This window comes from Arvicola amphibius, chromosome 9 (assembly GCF_903992535.2).
Source record: "Arvicola amphibius chromosome 9, mArvAmp1.2, whole genome shotgun sequence".
NCBI classification, from domain to species: domain Eukaryota; kingdom Metazoa; phylum Chordata; class Mammalia; order Rodentia; family Cricetidae; genus Arvicola; species Arvicola amphibius.
Genome location: NC_052055.2, coordinates 8,828,770 through 8,847,686, shown reverse-complemented (window position 1 = coordinate 8,847,686; position 18,917 = coordinate 8,828,770). Strand labels below are relative to the sequence as shown.

General features: G+C 41.0%; 1 protein-coding gene across 1 annotated transcript; it reads left to right on the top strand.

Annotated features, from left to right (window-relative positions):
- The first annotated feature begins 3,824 nt into the window (after positions 1-3,824).
- On the top strand, positions 3,825-7,718 carry Tmem74 (transmembrane protein 74). The gene is made up of 2 exons (XM_038343816.1): positions 3,825-3,944; positions 6,014-7,718. The coding sequence occupies exon 2, from the start codon at positions 6,410-6,412 to the stop codon at positions 7,325-7,327; it is 918 nt and encodes a 305-aa protein (XP_038199744.1). The 5' UTR covers positions 3,825-3,944; positions 6,014-6,409; the 3' UTR covers positions 7,328-7,718.
- The last annotated feature ends 11,199 nt before the right edge of the window (positions 7,719-18,917 follow it).

The following is an 18,917-nucleotide window of genomic DNA, read 5'->3' as shown; positions in this document are numbered from 1 at the left end:
GAAGAGGAGGTGAGGAGGAAAAGGAGAAGGAGAAGAACAAGACGATGACTTTGAGTAGCTGGAGGCAACTCCCTCTGCTGAGAAAATTACTGACTTTACGTGCTCAGCCACGGGTCTTATTTTACAAACATGCGCAGCTACTGTAAGCATATGTATTAATTTTAAATTTTAATACTTTTAATTCTAAGAGGTTTCCTAATAAATGACATCTTACTTGCTTTAAATTTTGAACTTTATCAGTCATCTCTAACTTGGAAGCATCCACTGGGGGTATGGATTCAGTCATACTCTTAGACTATTTCCAAACTTTAGCCAAACTATTCAGAAATCACCGTTCTTATTTTCCTACTGTTCAGCAACTCATGAAAGCATTAAGTCCCCTAAGGACGTTTATTTGCAATTAGTCCTTATCATTTTGTCTGAGGAGAGAAAATTTGATGGCATCCTTTGTAATTACTCCAAGAGGCTAGTTATTAAAAGCCCCAATACGACTCTTAACTTAAACAGTCAATTTACTCAGAATCTATTTTAATTGCTAGTTAATCTAGTATAATAATGATTGTTCCTCCAACACCAGAGTAAATTGAGACATATTAAAATTTAGGTAAAATAGAAATCATCATGTTGATTCTTAATGCCATCTCTTTACTAAGGGCAATGGCTTTGTAAGCAGATACTCGGGTTCTTCTTGCTGTTGGATGTATGCTACATTGTGCATGCCCATAGACTATACTAGAAAATGCTGGTTTTCAAGGAAGTCGTGTTTGATTTTGGAAGGAGGGACACATGGAAAGCACTGTAAAGCACACGTAAAGTACTTCTGCATATGCCCAAAAGCCAGTTTAAAGGGAAGTGAATTAGCTCTAGCTTGCCAATAAGAAGTTTAGGATGTTGACCACTGACTCTAGACAATAATTTCCAGGGTCAGGCTTTTGGAGATGCTTTAGAAATGGCAAAACGTGGAGGCTGGTGTGGAGGTGGGGAATGTTTTTCTAGCCAGTGGAGTTTTGCGAAGCTTTTCTTTCAGGAACTCAGTCAATTCTCCTTTATTATTTTTCTCTGCAAAATTCTGAAAGAAACTCTGCGGTATATTGACATAGAATTAACTTAATTTTTGCTTGTGTTTATGTATTTTATTTTATGTATATCAGCATTTTGCCTTGCACCTGAGGAGGTCAGAATAGGGAGTCAGATTCCCTAGACCTGGAATTATGGGTGGTTGTGGGCTGTCGTGTGGGTTTTGTGAATTGAACCCAGGTCCTCTGCAAGAACAATGAGTGTGCTTAACCACTGAGCCATCTCTCCAGCCCCCAAATTAAGTTGTTACTGCTAAAGGATGTGTGGAGTCTAATGCTTTGTTTTATTTTATGTGAATGTGATGATACTGGAGAATGAGACGTCTCACGTCTCAGTTGAGTTTTGTTATCTTATTTCACTGAGTGAAAGAGAAAGACTGAGCTTGTTTTACCAGGTAAGATTGCCAGCATGTCAATAGTGCCCTTAGGTGTTTACAGTCGCCATTCAAGTGCCTACATCACAGTAACAGCATTTGCCCAGCCAGTCAAGAACTGTCACAAGATGGTGGAGAATGAATATTTAAGATTGCTATGTTGAAAAAAATTGCAAGATATGAATTCCTCTGGAGATGGTCTAGATGGGAAATACCTCATGCAAGACATGTAAATTAGAATTAGTCCATCGGGGGATCTTGGAGGTTGCATAATCCAATTAAACAAATCCCTCCCTTACCACTGCTAGGAAATGACTCTGCTTTGTTTATGAAGCCTCTATAGTAGTATATAATTCACTCTTCTGAGGCATTCCATGCCAAACTTTTAGAATGTCTTTGCTTGTATCAAATGCCAAATCAGCTACCTAATTAAATTAGATAAAACTTCCCATTCTGGGGTCCCCGACATCTGAGGTAAACCAGTGTCCTACTCCCTGAAACCACAAAGTGTTCCTGTAGGTTCCCAAGACATCCCAGCCTAGGGGTGACTGGCGAGAGAAGCCTTCTATGTGTATTACCTCTGACATGTGATTTCCATAAAAGAAAAAAAAATAGTGGCAAACACTGCCTTCCTTACAAAGTTAGTATAAACAGGTAACATATTAGCACTAGTAGATACTATTGCCTCCATTGGTTCTACTTTCCCCCTTTAAAACCAGGAAGTAAAATACGTTTGATTTTATGAACTTTAACTTATGGAAAGCTAGTTTTTATATTGCCCTCGTCTCTTCATTTGACGAAATACGAGTTCCTTCTGCACCTCTTTATTTAACACCAGCTCAAGATTTTTTAACATCTTAGTTGTTCCCTTGTGGACACCTACAGTGTGTTCGGGTTCCTTTTCCAATAAATAATCCCGACAGGTTCCCTCATCAATAAAGTTGGCAAGTATGTCTTTGAGGAGTGAGTTGAGTAAAGGAACAGAGAAAACATATTCCCGTTGGAAAACAGAACAGTGAGCCAAGGAAGTCGTGGCACACACATTCAGGACTAAAAGCGAAACGCGGTGCGTTAAAATTGTGGGACAAGCCCATCTCAAAGAGGCTCAATTTTAAAGTCTGTGGAACCGTGTGATTGGCTTTTGTCACATGTTTGTGAAGTAAAACAAGTGGCATTATCATTTGCTGTGTCAGTTGAGGATGCTGACCTGTCTCTCAAGTGACTGCAGCATTTATGTGACCCTGTTGCAAGCAGAAAATGCCATAGATACTGTCATCTTTTGCTCCTTAGATGGAATCATCCGGTGATCTTAAATCACTCCGAGGGAGGTGCTGGACAACTGGAGATGGTCCACAAAACATACATTTCCTAGATGTGTGGCTGTAGGCTGCTAAAGACTGTTTTGGTTTTAAAGGGGAAAAGGGGTGGGGAGTGCTAACTAAAGAAGTTAGCTCTGTCTCTAGAGCCACAATCTCCGTAGTTACAACTGTGAATTTTCCTTACCAAACCTGACCCATTCTCTTATGCTTTGCCCACTCCCAATCAGTTAGTAGAACGTAATACTCAGAATTGACTAAATGCCGATGGCGTGGATGTGACTGCTATTTTACAATCCAGATGTTCTGTAAAGTTGAGGACTTTCACAGTACCCTCTAACACTGGATTCCTTAAATGAGTTAAATAAAATGTGTGAAAAGGGCTTGGCAATAAAGAATACTGCTTTTGTTCTTTGATTTTCTATTTTAGTGTACCTTCAGCGGATACAAGGTAACAGTAATTGCAGGGGTTAAACTGGAGAACAGGACACCGTTCCTCTCAGTGTTCACATTTCTGCCTATTTTACGGGAAAGGCGATGACTTTGGAAACAAACTCTTAAATACTATTTCAAAAGCTACAATTTATTGAGTTTGTAATTTTGGTTGTGGTGGGCGGTGGAGAGCCCTGAATTCCTGTTGGTCTTCTTTCTCGTTTTAAAAAGAAGACTGATAAAATCTACTTTGAAAATGTGTTTTGACTATTAAATATGATAAAGTATGCAAATTGCTTGACGCACAGTTGGAACTAAATGTAGCGCTTGTTTCCTCAGTCTCCCGAATCCTGTAGCTGCACGTGAGTCAGGGAGGATGCGGGGGATGGGGAGGGAAGGGAGACACACTCATCTTAGAGAGGCCAGCGATTTAAGTTCCAGGCAGGTAAATGCCTGGATGCAGGTAACTGTTTTCCAGAACGGCAAAATCCTGAAGGTGCGGGACGAAGTGAACCTAGGGATGCAAGGACCGCTCCTGAACTACAACTCCCGGGATGCTCAGCAAAAGGGAGCACCCCGCCCCGCCCTGCCCCGCCCAGCCCGACTAGGCGGGCGCCGCCCACCCAGCGGAACCCAGCAGGGAACGCTGGCTACAAGTGCTGCGGCTGGGGAATAGCGGACTTTCTCATGGAGCCACGCGGACGCGAGTGCTCTCGCTCCAGCTTCTTTGATAGCCGGAGCAGAAGGTAAATGGCAAAGAGTGGGATGGGGAGGTGCAGAGGAAGTAAGCAGAGTGGGGAGAGAGCTGAAGCCTAGAGCTAAAAGAAGCCGGGGCACGCACCCCCATTCCCCGCCCTAGGTGCCTGCAGGACCTCAGCGGATGCAGCCAGACTGCAGGTGGCTTGATGGGCCAAGAGTTCGCCAGGAGAACTGATTGATCCCGCAGCCTGTTGGGGTCTCTCTCCCCTTTCGGGTGCTAGCAGCGGGTCCTGTAAACCGAGCGCTCTCAACCTGCATCCGGCATCCCATACCCCTAGGTGGTCTCCTGCAGACTATCTTTCTTGTCCCTGTCAGTCTTGTCCATATTTTACTGCCTTTATTTGAGAATCAGCGGATAGGGAAAACGCTGCCTCCTGCTTTGGAGGTGCAATCTCATTAACTGGGCTTTTAAACAGATCGGGGGTTGGGGGGGGGAATAGGGGGAGGGAAGAAGGGACCTTTAGCTGATCCCGTGGGATTATTCATCATCCACTGATGCTGGAAACCTGGGAATACAGATCTGCAAATCGACTATATGGTTGATCAGTGTCTCTCTCTCTCAGAGAGAGAGAGAGAGAGAGAGAGAGAGAGAGAGAGAGAGAGAGAGAGAGAGAGAGAGAGAGAGAGAGAGAGAGAGAGAGAGAGAGAGAGAGAGAGAGAGAGAGAGAGAGAATATGAATGAATGTCTCCCTGCTTTGTTATAAATTGGAAGTCTAGTAAGGGAACCTACCTATTTTATCTAAAGGAGTCTAATGTGATTAGTTAATTATGCCAAAGGTTAATCAGAGCGACTCATGCCTGAGGGATCCATCTGTGAGGGTTTCTTTTCGGTAATTGATGAAAGTGGTCCCCATCGCTCGCTTCCCTCATTGAAGCATCCTTCAGCAGGGTCTTGTCCACTTGCTGACGGAAAACTGACCCCGTTATGGTTTTCTTGCGCTTAGCACTGTGGGTTTGTTTTGGTTTTTGTTGTTTCACTTTTTGTATGTTCCGTGCACAGGACGGTAGGGACTTGAAGTACACTAGAAAACATGTCGACTTTCTTTTCTGCTCTGTGAGTTGCCTGGCTCTCTTAGGTGAGGCTTGCTTGTGTACCTCTGTAACAGGCTGCTGGAGTTGGGGATTTTGACGGGTAATCCTCCAGCCATGGGTTAAAGTTAATCACCACTCTGGATTGAAACAAAAACAAAGGGAATCCTTGACTAAGCCCACTATATTTATTGAGAATGGAGAGTGGGTTTTTATTCCCCAGGAAGCTAGCAGTGGCAAGAAAAGATGGGCAGATGGCTTTCTGTTCCACACAGCTCCATCCTATCTAGGCTCTTGGTGCAGTGGAGGAGAGGGAGTGCCATGGACACAGAGCCTCAACTGTAGCTTTGGAAAGTGTTTCTCCCTTCTTTGCCTCTATTCAATGCTATTTGTTTATCGTTTCTTTTTTCCCCTCTCAAATTACTTGGACATTGAGTGTGTAAACACTTCTGGGAGGGGGAGGAACTTTCTTGTGCATGTATGTTAGCAAACTGTAGGGAGGAGATTTAACTCAGACCCACTGAGATTTTTGCAAGCTAGAGCAGCAGGCGCTCATGGGAAACAGGTAGTATGCATGTGTGAAGTGGACTGGCTCGCTGAGCTTTTGCAGAGACCACAGCGAAGTGTGTAAGCTGCCCCTGTGGGCAACTTGTTGTGGGCAACGGGGAGCGGACTAAGCTGAGAAGTGTATATGGCTATATTATCACGGGGCCCAGGGCTGTGTGTAGTGGTCACTAGATACCTGCATAAGGGAATCACTAGTCCTGATGCCACTTTTGGTCACTGGCTGATTAAGTGATCCCTTTCATTTACTTCCTAGTTGCTAAGTCAAGATGCTGACTCAACAGCACCCAGCCGATAGGAGCATGCGTTCATTAAAGCTAATCTGTATTAGAATCTGTTTCCGGACTGGAGTATAAACATGTACTCTAATTGAATCATTTAGAAGTCTGTGATTGCTGGAGAACTCCGGAAATCCGGCAGTCTGCTAAAGAGGGCCCTGCCTTTCTCATTTGTATCTCCACAGGAAACTTGACATCTCCTCTGAGGGATTCTGTCACGGGAAAGTGTGAGTCCCTGGATAAATTTGGCTTGGTGACGGCAGTGTGCTCTCCCCAGAGATACTGCCACTTCCTCCTTGTTCCTTCTCCACCCCGACCTGAGTTTCTCCCTGCTAACCCTGTGACAAGCCAGAAGATTTTCCTTTCCACGCTCTTCTGCCACCAGTTCCCTGTGTCATTTGTCTCCCTCTCATGAGGAACTGAGGCTAAGGTGTCCTTAACCAGCCATGGCTGTAAAGGAAACAGGGACCAGAGGAGCAGGCTTCTCTATAGTGTGGGCTTAGATTCTGCTGGGTTCTTATCTGTGTTGCCACTGGCAGAATTTCTGGAAATTGCTGCTGCAGGAATTCTAAGCAGCTCCAATGGAGCTCCTCTCCCTGACTAAGAGGAACAGCCCAGAGGACTTGTACAATACTCTGGACTGGAGTTCAGAAGGGACTCTTGGTGACCAGGTAGAGGGGACAGCCATCAGAACTGCTCTTCGCTCACAGGAAAACTGTACACCCATACCAAGAGCAGCTGGAGTGGAAGTGTCTAGACTTAGCCCTTCTCTGGCATCCCCAACCTCCTTGCTCCAAGACAATGCTATTCAGCCAAGGTTTTCCTCACCAGGACCTCCTGACTCAGGGAACAACCAAGTGATGGCAGATCGTAAAGTCTGTGATTGTTGCAGCCAGGAATTAGAAACTTCTTTTACTTATGTGGATGAGAATGTCAACTTAGAACAGAGAAGTCAGAGGTCCCCGTCAGCCAAAGGTGGTAATCATCCTGGAGATCTTGGCTGGGGAAACGCTAACGAATGGTCCCAGGAGGCTGCCATTTCTTTGATCTCAGAAGATGAAGATGATGCAAGTTCGGAAGCCACATCTTCAGGGAAGTCTGTAGACTATGGCTTCATCAGTGCCATCTTGTTCTTGGTCACCGGTATCTTGCTGGTGATCATTTCTTATATCGTCCCTCGGGAAGTGACAGTGGATCCCAACACAGTGGCCGCCAGGGAGATGGAGCGTCTAGAAAAGGAGAGTGCGAGGCTAGGTGCACACCTGGACCGCTGCGTGATTGCGGGACTCTGCCTGCTCACGCTCGGGGGAGTCGTCCTCTCCTGCTTGCTCATGATGTCCATGTGGAAGGGGGAGCTCTATCGTCGAAACAGGTTTGCCTCTTCCAAAGAGTCTGCAAAGCTCTACGGTTCTTTCAACTTCAGGGTGAAAACCAGCGCTAACGAAAACACCCTGGAGCTCTCCTTGGTGGAGGAAGACAACCTTGCTGTACAGAGTTAACCCTGAACTTCGTGAGAGACAGCTGTGCATTCTATGTGAAATAATAATAATAAGTCGACAGCGTCCTTGGTTTGTTTGGCGAGAAAAGTTTTCTTTGGTTGTTGTTGTTTTTTCCACTTCCCCCAAACCAGCCAGTGTTTTGTTCCCATGAATCTTTTATTAAGAAAAGCTGTGTAAGATATCAAAGAAACCATGGCCATCTCTGTCTGACTCACCGCAAACTGAAAACTAATTCAGCTGGAGTGACCATGAATTTCTACTTCTGCAGAGAAGTACTTCCACTGACCCATATACAAGTGTTTTCTTTTACATAAACATGGACATTATTGTTGGGTACTGGAAGGGCTCCTGCACAGTGGGATCACATGGCAATCTATTCTGTGAAGCACAAGCGCTACTTAAATAAGAAGGCTGACATTTAATTCCCAAGGTGCTTTTCTATTTTTTTTTTTTTGCTAAATTTTTATTTCTGTAATTTGGTTAAACACAAAATGTAGACTTTGGAGTATGAATGTTTTGAAACTTGAGGATAATGATTAATTTTTAAAAGCTATACAATGCTATATTTTAAATTATTACTATATTTAGAAATGTCAACCTATGTCATTAATATGCACCTTCTCATAAAGGAAATTGTATAAATCATCTTCAGACATACAGGAGGTTAACTGTTAGCATAAGGTGTTTTCCTTAAGCCTTTGTTCCCATGAATGAAGTAGAATAGTTGCTGATACCTAGTTTGTTTCCTTGTGGATTTACCTTCAGCCTGATGGCCTGTGCCCTTGAAAGCTTTACCAGTTCCCATACACGTATGGTAAAGAATTAGACTTTAAAAATGTATCTCCTGGCAGTCAGACATCCAGCCGGGTCTGAGTCATGAGCAGGCCTGGCAGTCTCCCCAGGTGACATTTGGTGGTGGCGGTTTGGAAAAAGCCTCCAGGATAATTGCAGCTAGACTCCTGGGAACGATGCCTAACACAAGTCATTACTTAAAGAGTCCTTAAGCCTATAGCCAAAATCTTACACTGGAAAGAGAAAAATCAAACCCATTAATTTAGTGGGAGTTGTGTTCGTCGCTATTCCTTATTGCCCCTGCCAAGGTTTAGACATCATCCTGAAAACCTTCTACTTAAGGATCACTTTCTCCCCTCCTCAGGTGAAAATGTTCAGTATATGGCAGGTACTGTGGGCAAGGTGGTCAGGAAAGGGATGGGAAATACAGCCTAGGAAAGATCTGGAATTGCACTGGGGTTCTTTGAGGTGACCCTGCCCTCCCGCTTAGGTATTTTATTAGTATATTACAAAGACAAGTGAGTTTACTCAAACGAGGACTGGAGCCAGGAATGGGTGTGAGTGAAGGGAGGAGCTAGTGAGAAAGGGATTTTGTTAGAGATTCTTAAGTTCAATGAAGTCCAATGGAGACACCTGTGTTGTTACTGAGGGCTGTGGGTGATCTGTATGAGTTTGCGCATCTGTGTGAATCAGCTCCGGTGGATACCAGAGCCATTGGTTGAGTTAGCTTTATTAAAAGTTAAAGGAAAACAGTAATGGAGAATGAGGTAGGGATGGCAAGCATTGCCCCAGAATTCTTAGGCAGAAGTAAGGAGAGTGTGGGAACTACAGATAACTACGGATACAGCCCCACAGCCACACCTTGTAAAATTAAGTACTTGGTCATGAGGTGCCGGCTTACTACACCATAAAGTACTAGAAGGAACATACAGGTTTTTTTTTTTTTTTTTTCTGTAACCAGTCCTTTGTGCTTTGTTTTTTTGGTGGCTCTCGAGTCATCTGTGCTGAAGGCACACTCCCAGAATTGTAAACTTAACCTTCTCAAGGCTCATTCATCTTAGATTGCTAGTCAGCTTGAGGGACCACTTCGGAGATGTTGAAGTAAGAAGGGAATCATCTACTTCCGTGCATGAGTAGGTCTGAGCTGGGTTCAAATAGCAAGCACAAAATGTGTAAAATAAAATTTAAACCAATTTAAAGCCAGGCCTGGTGAGTCATGCCTTGATTCTAACACTTGAAGATCAATGCAAGGTCAAGGCCAACTTGGACTACAGAGTGGGCCCCAAGGCAGCCTGGGATATAGGGTGAGACTGCCTCAAAAAAATATAATAAACTGTTTGTGATTATTTATATGAGATCTCTGAATTTTGTTTTGATCTATTTGTAAACCATAATTAATTAGTTGCATAGCAAATTAAACAGAACTAATTTGTGGTCCAATTTTCAGTTCTTGATGAGCTTGAAAGCAAACAAGAAGGCTGTCTTTTCAGTCCTGGAAAACTGATGATATCGGAAGCAAAAAGTCAGAGTTCTTTAATACAAGGCAAGTTATTGAACTCTCTATGCTGCTAAATCATATAGTTTTATTATAAAGTCGCCTGTTTTTTTAAAATGCCATTTCGGAAAAGAAGATTTTAAATTGAAACTAAGCAAATGCTTATTTCCACATTATCTAAAACAGCTCCAACACGGAGAGCATGATACACAAGGTTCTTCTGATGGGAGTGAAGGCCATTACACCCAAAGGGACCAATTGAGAAAATCAGCTAGATGCTTTCTTTAGGCTGTGCTGATGTAAATCTAATAATTACCGTAATCTGCTTTCCTCCAGGTTCTCTATTTGTGTTGCCCTCACCCATTCTGTTAGTGTCTTTCTTTGAGATTATTTCCTGAACTTGAAATGAAACTGAGGGTTATGGACATGACTCAGGGGTACACTGTTTATTTAGTGTGTATGAGACCCTTAGTAGAGCCCTCAGCACTACGAGAAAATAATAAAGATAAAGGTAAAACAGGCAAAGAAAAATTGTGAACTTTCTGCACTGTTGGTTTCAATACAGTACAAAGTGGTCCGGGTACTAGAATTGCTTTGGCCTGACTGTGTGTGAAATCAGACACTGAGCAGGCTGACGGATGCTGCTGATCTTGGATCTTTCTGGGGCTTTGTGGGTTATCTCTTCCACATGATACCAGATGTTATCTGTAGAAGATTCACACGAATAATGGACAGTGTAGCTTCCTAATATTTCCAGTAATAAACTGTCCCTTTTGGGGGAGAGTGGAAAGTGCTGTAGAATTTGTGTAGCTCTCTCTGCAATGATGTTTCCTTGCCAGCCATTTGCAGCTCCTGATGTGACTATGCAATATGAGGCACTGACCTTTCATGTGAGGCAGTTTTCTGTCCCAGTGTCTTGCTCGGTATCTGGTCTGTGATTTCGAAGACTAGAAGGCTGCTAGGAACCATCAGCTTCTCTCTGGCCCCTGTGTTTTCACCTACACGACTGCGGGCCCCTTAATTCTGTAATACCCAGATACTTACCTTGATATCAGAATGTGGAAGCCCATCATCTCCCTTCTGAAAAATCTGTTTTGAGGTCCAATTTGACCCCAGCTAGCACGTGTCTTTCAAGACACAATTGTAAACAAAGTGTCATATCACAATATTTGCACCGTCCTTTCCTTTGTCTCTAGGGTGAAGTCAGGTGAATAAAAGTCTACTGTGCTAATTTTGTATCAAGAATTAGTTATCTGAACAAACACACACGTTTTAAGTATCTTTTAAATATCTTGTCAATAACAAAGCATTCTAACAATTCCATAATGGACATTCTGGTCTTCCTCTCTCAATTGTGTACACATATGAAACTCTTGTCTGGATTAATGGTCATAGCCAACGAGAAGACCTCTATGTATCTGTTAGAAGAATTTTCCAGCTTAAAATCTGATTCTACTGCAGCAGCTCAAGCTGCCACAAAAGGGTGGCCTGACAGAAGAGATTCCCAACGCTTGTGCCCTTGGCAGCAAGGTACACTATCTTTCCCTAGGTCTAAGTGCACCAAAGAATAAGATGCATCCTTATGGTTTTCTAGAATTGCTTTAGCTTTTTTAGAACTAGGCAAAAACAGTCACCACAATGTGGAGAATTAAAATGAAGTCTCAATGGGCTTTCCCCAACACTCAGAAACTCGTAAAACAGATCATTAATAGTGTTGACTTTCAGACTCTTTGAAAATATATCATTTTATGGTACATACAATAATTCTATAAAATCTCCCTTTTAGCTTTTATGGGCATTCACCTTTGGAATTAATTTGCCTGACTGACATCAACACTGTCAAAGGGAAGGTGCTAGTGCAAATGCACAGACTTGCTTTCAAAAATCCATGACTTAACTTAAAAGCATAATCTTGGCTTCTGTTAGTTAAGTATGCAGGCTGCTGTGTGGAAGCCTGTATATATGTTAGGGTATGTTTTATAGGTAGAGAACTTTAGTATTCCTATGATATTCTTAGCTGGTCTTTTTATTGGAATATGGCATGTTTTAATGTTGATTTTGTGAATAAGAAGTCTTTCGCTGGTATCTTATAAAGAATTTGGAATCAACCTCAGAATGAGATGCTATAAATTCATAAGCCTGTTTGTTTGTTCAGAGTCCCACAAATGCTTTTTTGGTTTATTTTTAACCTTTCAATTACAAGTTCATAAATGTGTGTAATATTTATAAATTCTTTTATTTTAAATTACTGTTCTCTTACCTAGAAATGTGGACAACACTCTCTTTAGCTCCAAAGTTTAGTGACTCTCCTGTGGTTCAGAAACAGCTAGTCTTACTTCTCTTTGCTGTCTGATTGCTTCCCACACAGACTATAAACAAATTTGAGTATGAAGGCAAAGATGAATCCCTTCCTCAGCAGTGTATTTCTCTGTGATTCTTTCCTGGCTTTTTATTCTACTTTTCTTGCCAACTCAAAATAATGTTGAATGTGTATCTTTTGATGTACAAGGTGGTCTTGGCAGGTGATGGGCTTTTTCCTCATGGTAATAATGCCTCACATCTTAATAGCGTGTCCTATAATTTTGAAATAAAAATATTTGTTGAGATGGTTTTACTGTGTTCAGCTTTTATTGAAGTCTAATATAATACAAATTTGGTCTTTTAAACTTATTTTTTTTTTCGTTTTTTTTTTTTTTTTTTTTTTTTTTTTGGTTTTTCGAGACAGGGTTTCTCTGCAGCTTTTTTAGAGCCTGTCCTGGAGCTAGCTCTTGTAGACCAGGCTGGCCTCGAACTCACAGAGATCCACCTGCCTCTGCCTCCCAAGTGCTGGGATTAAAGGCGTGCGCCACCACCGCCCGGCTTTAAACTTATTTTTAAAGTTAATCTTATATAAGAAAAACTAAAAGTCAAGTGTAACATTCTTCTCGCTATCCTATCACTAAACTATGCCTTATTAATTTTGCTTTGTATGCATGAAATAGTGAAAGCTATTTCTGTGTGTGTGTGTGTGCTATTTAGAGTTCTCTAAATTACCTGGTATTGAACTCAGAGTATGAATTGCATGATGTTTTTAAGAACCTTTCAAGAACACTCATCTGAAAATCCAAGGTGTTATACCTCAGCCAGCATGGCTTAGTGCCTTTACCAAATAGGAAATCTAGGTAGGGGTGGCAAGCAAGGCAATGAAGAAAGGGCAGACATACAGACATATTTACTGGGTTCAGGTGTGCTACCTGCACTTTGATGGAGTAGCACCAACTACCAAATCAACCCAGGACCTCACCATGCTTGTTACGTCCAGAGCAGGGAAAGGAGTTAGCTAGTCTCTCCAGAAGAGCCCTGTAGGTGAGTGGTCTCCAGCTGTAAACATCCAGGAGGAAGAACTTCAGTTGCTGGTCTATGCACACACTGATTATTCATTTGTAAACACTAGTACTTGAACCTATAACTTTGCCCAAAAGTAAATGCTAGTACTTGGACCAAGGTTTTGCCTTTCTGATCTTGACTGGGGAAAGCTTTACCAGTTTCCCATGCATCAAAGTCCTTGATCCATGACATGTGGTGCCTGTGTCAAAATATGCATTCATTTAGGATGTCTTTCACTCCCTGTTCATTCTCTCAAGGCTTTCTCATATCCTCATAGCAGGAAATATTGAACTACATTATATTTCTTCTCTTAATCTTTTCAATTGTATTTTGATACCCATTTTCTTTTGTGTTATTAAGTAGAATTGTACCTTTATTATGTGTAAGTGTTGTCAAGGTCAGTTGATCCTAAAAAGAGAATTGAAATTAAGTGTGTGTATATATACATTCATATATATATATATATATATGCTGTTTTAACAAAATCAAGATTCTTGCTTATCATTACAAAGAAAAATTTAGTTATTGCCACATATATATTTATAAAATGCTGTTTGTTTTGTTAACTAACTGTGATCATCCAGGATGTGTTAAGACAGATAAATCTCATCGTCTTCTTGCAATATTGTCCTTGCAGGTCACATACAGGACAGTCTCAAGGGCCTGGTATGATGTTGCCCCTCTTTATAGATGTTGATGTTATCAAAACAGGAGAGTAACGGAGATTTTCAAGGGAGCAATCAGGTACTCCATCCACATACAACTTTGAAGTCTCAGCTATATAGGGCCCTGTGCCAACCAATAAACATGATGTTAAATGATTCCACAAAAGTATATAATTCTAAGAAGTAGAAAATGATAACTTAGAACTTTTTTCACTGACAAATTGATTGTTATTCAAAGTTAGAGGAACTGTTATCCAAGAAAGAAAATCTATTTATGATATTTTACTTTATAGTTATCATTATTAAAATGGTTCCAATGAACCTACATAGGCAATTTTTCTTTAGTGGTCTTATGTAGTCTGCAGGGTGGGATCCAGGGAGAGATAGCCATGTCTGAATGATTACTTTAGCCAAGTATTTTGCATTCATGTAGTGTATTGGCACGGTCTCACCAGCACATGATGCAATAAGTGTCAGAACCAAGAAGACACAAGTCTTGAAGCTTGAATGGCAGTTCTGCTCTTCCCTTCTCCGGTTGTCTGAGCCAAAGTTTCATTGTCTATAACATGGTGACATTTGCCTTGTGGGATGTTGACGAAACTCAAATTTTTCTCCATGGTAGACTGTTTTCTTCCTCCTGCCCCTCCTCCCCATCTTTCTGTTTGCTCCATAATTCTTCTATCCTGTCCTTTTTCTCTCTTCTCCTTTCTCCCCCTTTATCCCATGATCACAATCATCCTTATCATTGTCCATAGAAGGGTATTCATCAAGTATCATGCTAGAAACACTCAAGTGCCTCATGCTTTCACCTTAGAAACATTCCTGTAACACTTTTTTTGTAAGAAAAAAATAATGCAAACATTGTCTTTTGCTTAATTACAGAATATCATGTGTGGAATAATTTGTATTCACATTCTCCAGATCTTGAGTAGCTAGAGATCCAATCATCTGTGGCAGAAAATTCAGTTATTGACTGAATAGAAGAATTTTTCCATAAAGAAATTGTAAAATAAATCCTTTTGTTTGGTTGAAAAATCCCATTCCTTTTCCCTTCCTCCTTCTCCTCTTCCCCCTCTTTCATCTACATTTGCAGGGTTGAAACCTAAAAGATTATGTCATGTGATCACTCTGGCAAAACCCTTTTATTCACTTAGCCAGACTCAGAGTGCATGTGCTTCAATTTATCTTTGACTTTTATTTTACCTTGCCAAACTATCAAAAATTGCTTTGTAATACAAATGATATTAAGAAAAATTGCAGCTCCAGGACAGCCAGGGAAACACAGAGAAATCCTGTCTGAACAACAAAAACAACAAAATGTATATATAATAAAAATGAATGAATGAATGATGAAGAAAGAAAAAGAAAAATTGCTACAAATTGATCTCATTATCTCCTGGATAATTAAATAAAGTATTTGGCAGTACCCTCTACTGCTAAGTGGATCCACGGCAAGGAAACCAGGGCAGCGGAGCAAGAAGAAAGCAGAGCCTGCACTTGCCTTCAACAATATCTTCTACAAATGATGAGTTCAAAAGGGAATTTCCTGGTAGCAGATAGAATGAAAGGGGCTGGGGCAATCAGTGCTAGATTCTAAATAGTGAGACATGAGGCTTCAAACTCCATCAATAATAAGACCGTATGTTATAGATCATTTCAGAGACAGAGCTGCTGAGTATAATTTCAAAAGAGAAACATTAAGCTGAGAAAGGGAAGCTCTTGAGTCAGAAGGATAATTCAGGTCTGGAGAAAAGAAAATTTGATTATGAACATTGGCGCAGAGAACTGACGGAAAAGACGTGGTGGAAACATGGATATTAAGAAACTTGACTGTCAAACCATGGCCTTTTGCCCATTTGAACTACAGAAAACAACTGTTAACCAGTATTGTGCCAGTAGAAAACGCGCTGGGAAATACATCTGGCCTTCAAGCAAAGCTGCTCCTAAACACCCATTTAGATGTGGTTCAGGAGAATAAAAGACAACAGACTTCCTGAGGCGCCTAGATCAGTAGGCGGTCAAGTGCATTCCAGAAGCAGAAAAGGTCCAGATAAAGGAATTTACCCACGCCCCACATAGAAGAGTTGCAAAATTCCTGCCTGGCAAATCTTAGCGCTTTCATGGACCAGCAGCTAGGTGAAGAGGGTTTCTTGCGGTTGCCATGCCCCGTTCCATCCTCCTGTACTTTATATGCAGCATAACTTATCTCATTTGTGTAGAGTTGATGTCCAATCACATGACGAGCCATCTCAACCCTATGAAGAAGATTGTGCATTTGGGGGTAGGGGTGGAATTAGCTTCGGAACTGTAAGGAGTATGAAGATCGGACTTTAATTTGGGTGTTGGGTCAGCGCAAAATGTAGAAAAGACACATCTCCCTTTCTTTTGGTAGAGTTGTTGCAAGAGAACTTCTTCAGAAACTAGGACTGTATTTCCCAGCCTTCTTTGCACTTAAATGGGTCCAAATGACTATCTATGAACAATGACATATGCCAGTTCCTTGCTAATATTGGTCATAAACCAGCATGTACCTGCTCACATTCCTCCCTAGTAAGCTCACTGCCTGTGCTCTATGAGACTCTACTGAAGACAGGACTCCTCTAAGGCTTTGGATAGGGAGATGTTTATTCCACATTCACTTGGGAGACTCTTTCCTCACATAGCTCCCATGTCCACTCTAGTTGAATAGCTAGCAGGAAGACAAGGAAGGCTTGAAGAATTTTATGGGACTTGTCCGCATTCAGTAGGTCAGCTGTCAATATTGCCACACTGAATTGCAAGGGATACTGGGTGTGTCCAACATTGTGTTCATGAAAGAAGGAGATATGGGTGCAGTTGATGGCTAGTATCTGACACAATGTAAGGCCTGCCTAGAGGTAATTTCTTGTTCAGTATTTATATGCCTAATGATTCTTCTTCATTTTTGCTTGTCTTTCTAGGTCACTAAAAACATTTGGCCTTTTTCTTGGCTCAAGTGGATTAGATTAGGTAATGCATGTTGAAATCTCAATTTGTAACATGTTCAGTGTAACAGTTTATATGTGACTATGTAACAAGTTATTCAAAAAACTAATAGCTTAAAAAGTAACCAAGCTTTTACACCATAGGGTTTCTATTGCTTCTGCATTTGGGATCAGCTGGATTCTGTGGTTCTGGCTCAGAGTTGGCTCATAAAGTTTCAGTCAAGATGTGTAGAGCTTCAGCCTTTTCTCTCTTCTCTCTGTGTGTTTGATAAGGATGTGCATGTTTATGTGTGTGTGCATGAGTGACTGTTGGTACATGTGTGCCATGATGTGTGTGTGGACCTTAGAGGTTGATCCTTGCCGTTCACCTTGTTTAAGACAGGTCCTCATTGTGCAGCCTGAATTTTACAGGCGTTCTGGGTTTTGAACTCAAGTTCTCATGCTCGCTGGCAAAAATTACTGATCCACTCAACTTCCATCGCAGTTGGTGTACTTACATGGGTGACAAGTCAGTGTCTGGGACCTCAGCCAGATCCCTTGCTACAGTGATTTCATGTATGACTTCTTGTTTTTATGGCATGCCTGCTGGGTTCCTCTGAAGTCTATGATCTAAGATGGAAAGAAGGAAACTATAAAGATTAATTTTTGTGACCTGGTTTAAAATAAGGATCTGATCTGTCTATGATGTTCCAGTCATTAAAGGAGGTGCTATATCTATCCTGTAGTTCTGAAGATGGAAATATGATGCTACATTTTGAAAAGAGGAATAACATAAAAGATTTGTAAGTTTGTTAAAAACATTAAAACATTTACACCCAATATTTTGACCTATTCTAAATTCTTTGATCCTTTTTATGTTATTAATATATTACTTTTCTACTTAATTCTTACTTTAACATTTCTATTTTAATTCCTATTTTTAAGAAAGATAATTGTATTTTTATGTCATACACAGTAATAACATATTGCATTTGATCTTATAAAATGTCAGGACTGACTATGGACCTTTCAGACAAAATCAGGCTGCCATGCTGCAATGGAAGGAATCGGATTCCAGTGAGTAGACTAGAGCAAAGTTAATTAACTGCCCTCAAATAAAAAGCTGTTCACTCCACTTCAAAAAGCTAAGATATATATCATGAAATAGGGGCTCTGGCTCTAATCCCTTTCCTTTTTTGTCAAAAATCTGACCACTACTCAATCAAAACTCCCCTATTATAGCTGTTGGGTGTGTGAGCAATCATTCATACAGCTAATTAAAATAATATATGAAGTTTAGAGAATTGACACTTAACAATAAAAATCAGTACTAGTGACAAACTATGGGTGCCAGGATTACTCATTCAATCCCCAGAACAATGACATGAGCATGCTCTTTAGGCAGACCTGATGCAAAAAGCCATGTTCTTCATGCTTCCAATGGGTTGTGGAACTGCCTGCCATCGCTGTGCAGAGCCCTCCATTGAGAATGCACAGCATCGGGCTCCCCTTGCTTCAGATGACCCAACTCTCAGTTTGTGCTCTACAGTTTACCCACTATAATCTGCCTTATGTTGACCACTAATCATTTCATGCTTTATTTTATCCTTTTATTGTTTAAAATTTTCAAACTCTATATGTAATCTTGTTTTCCCTTCACCCAACTCCTCCCATATCATCTCCACTTTAGCCATTTCTGTTCTGAGTAGATTTAAACTCTGAGAGTAAGGCCACTCAGTGCTAATGAGCCCCTTATCCTGATATACAGTATGAGAAATAACCCAAAAGAAGCAAAATCGTAGGTCAGGTTTGAAAATATGGCCCAAAGAACAGTGCAAAAAGAGTTGTAAATTCTTGGCGAGCCACAGGCTAAGCTGTGACTCTATAGCAATGTGAAGTAGTTTATGATAATTACTCTATAGAGATAGTCACTTGAATGTGAAAAGAAAAACAAAAATATTAAACTCATTCAGCTTTCACCACCAAATTTGGAACATTTTAAGTGTTAACTAGCTTATAATATATAGAAATATTTTTAAATGTAGCTCCAAAAAAGTTCCAGCTAAAATATTACACTAACATCTTACTATCATAGGTAGAAAATGTGTTACTGTGAACATTGTTCTTATAACACCTCATAGGAGCATTAATGAATTTATTCTGGAACAGAGTATATGTTTGAAACCCATGAAAGATCCCTTCTCCAAAGCATCCTCACTTAAAAAGGAGAAACCTGCAACACTAACTGCTGAACCATAGGGAGACTGCTGAACTCACACAATTTGTGTGATACTGTGCATTTGTCAAGCAATTTTAAAGATTTTTTATTA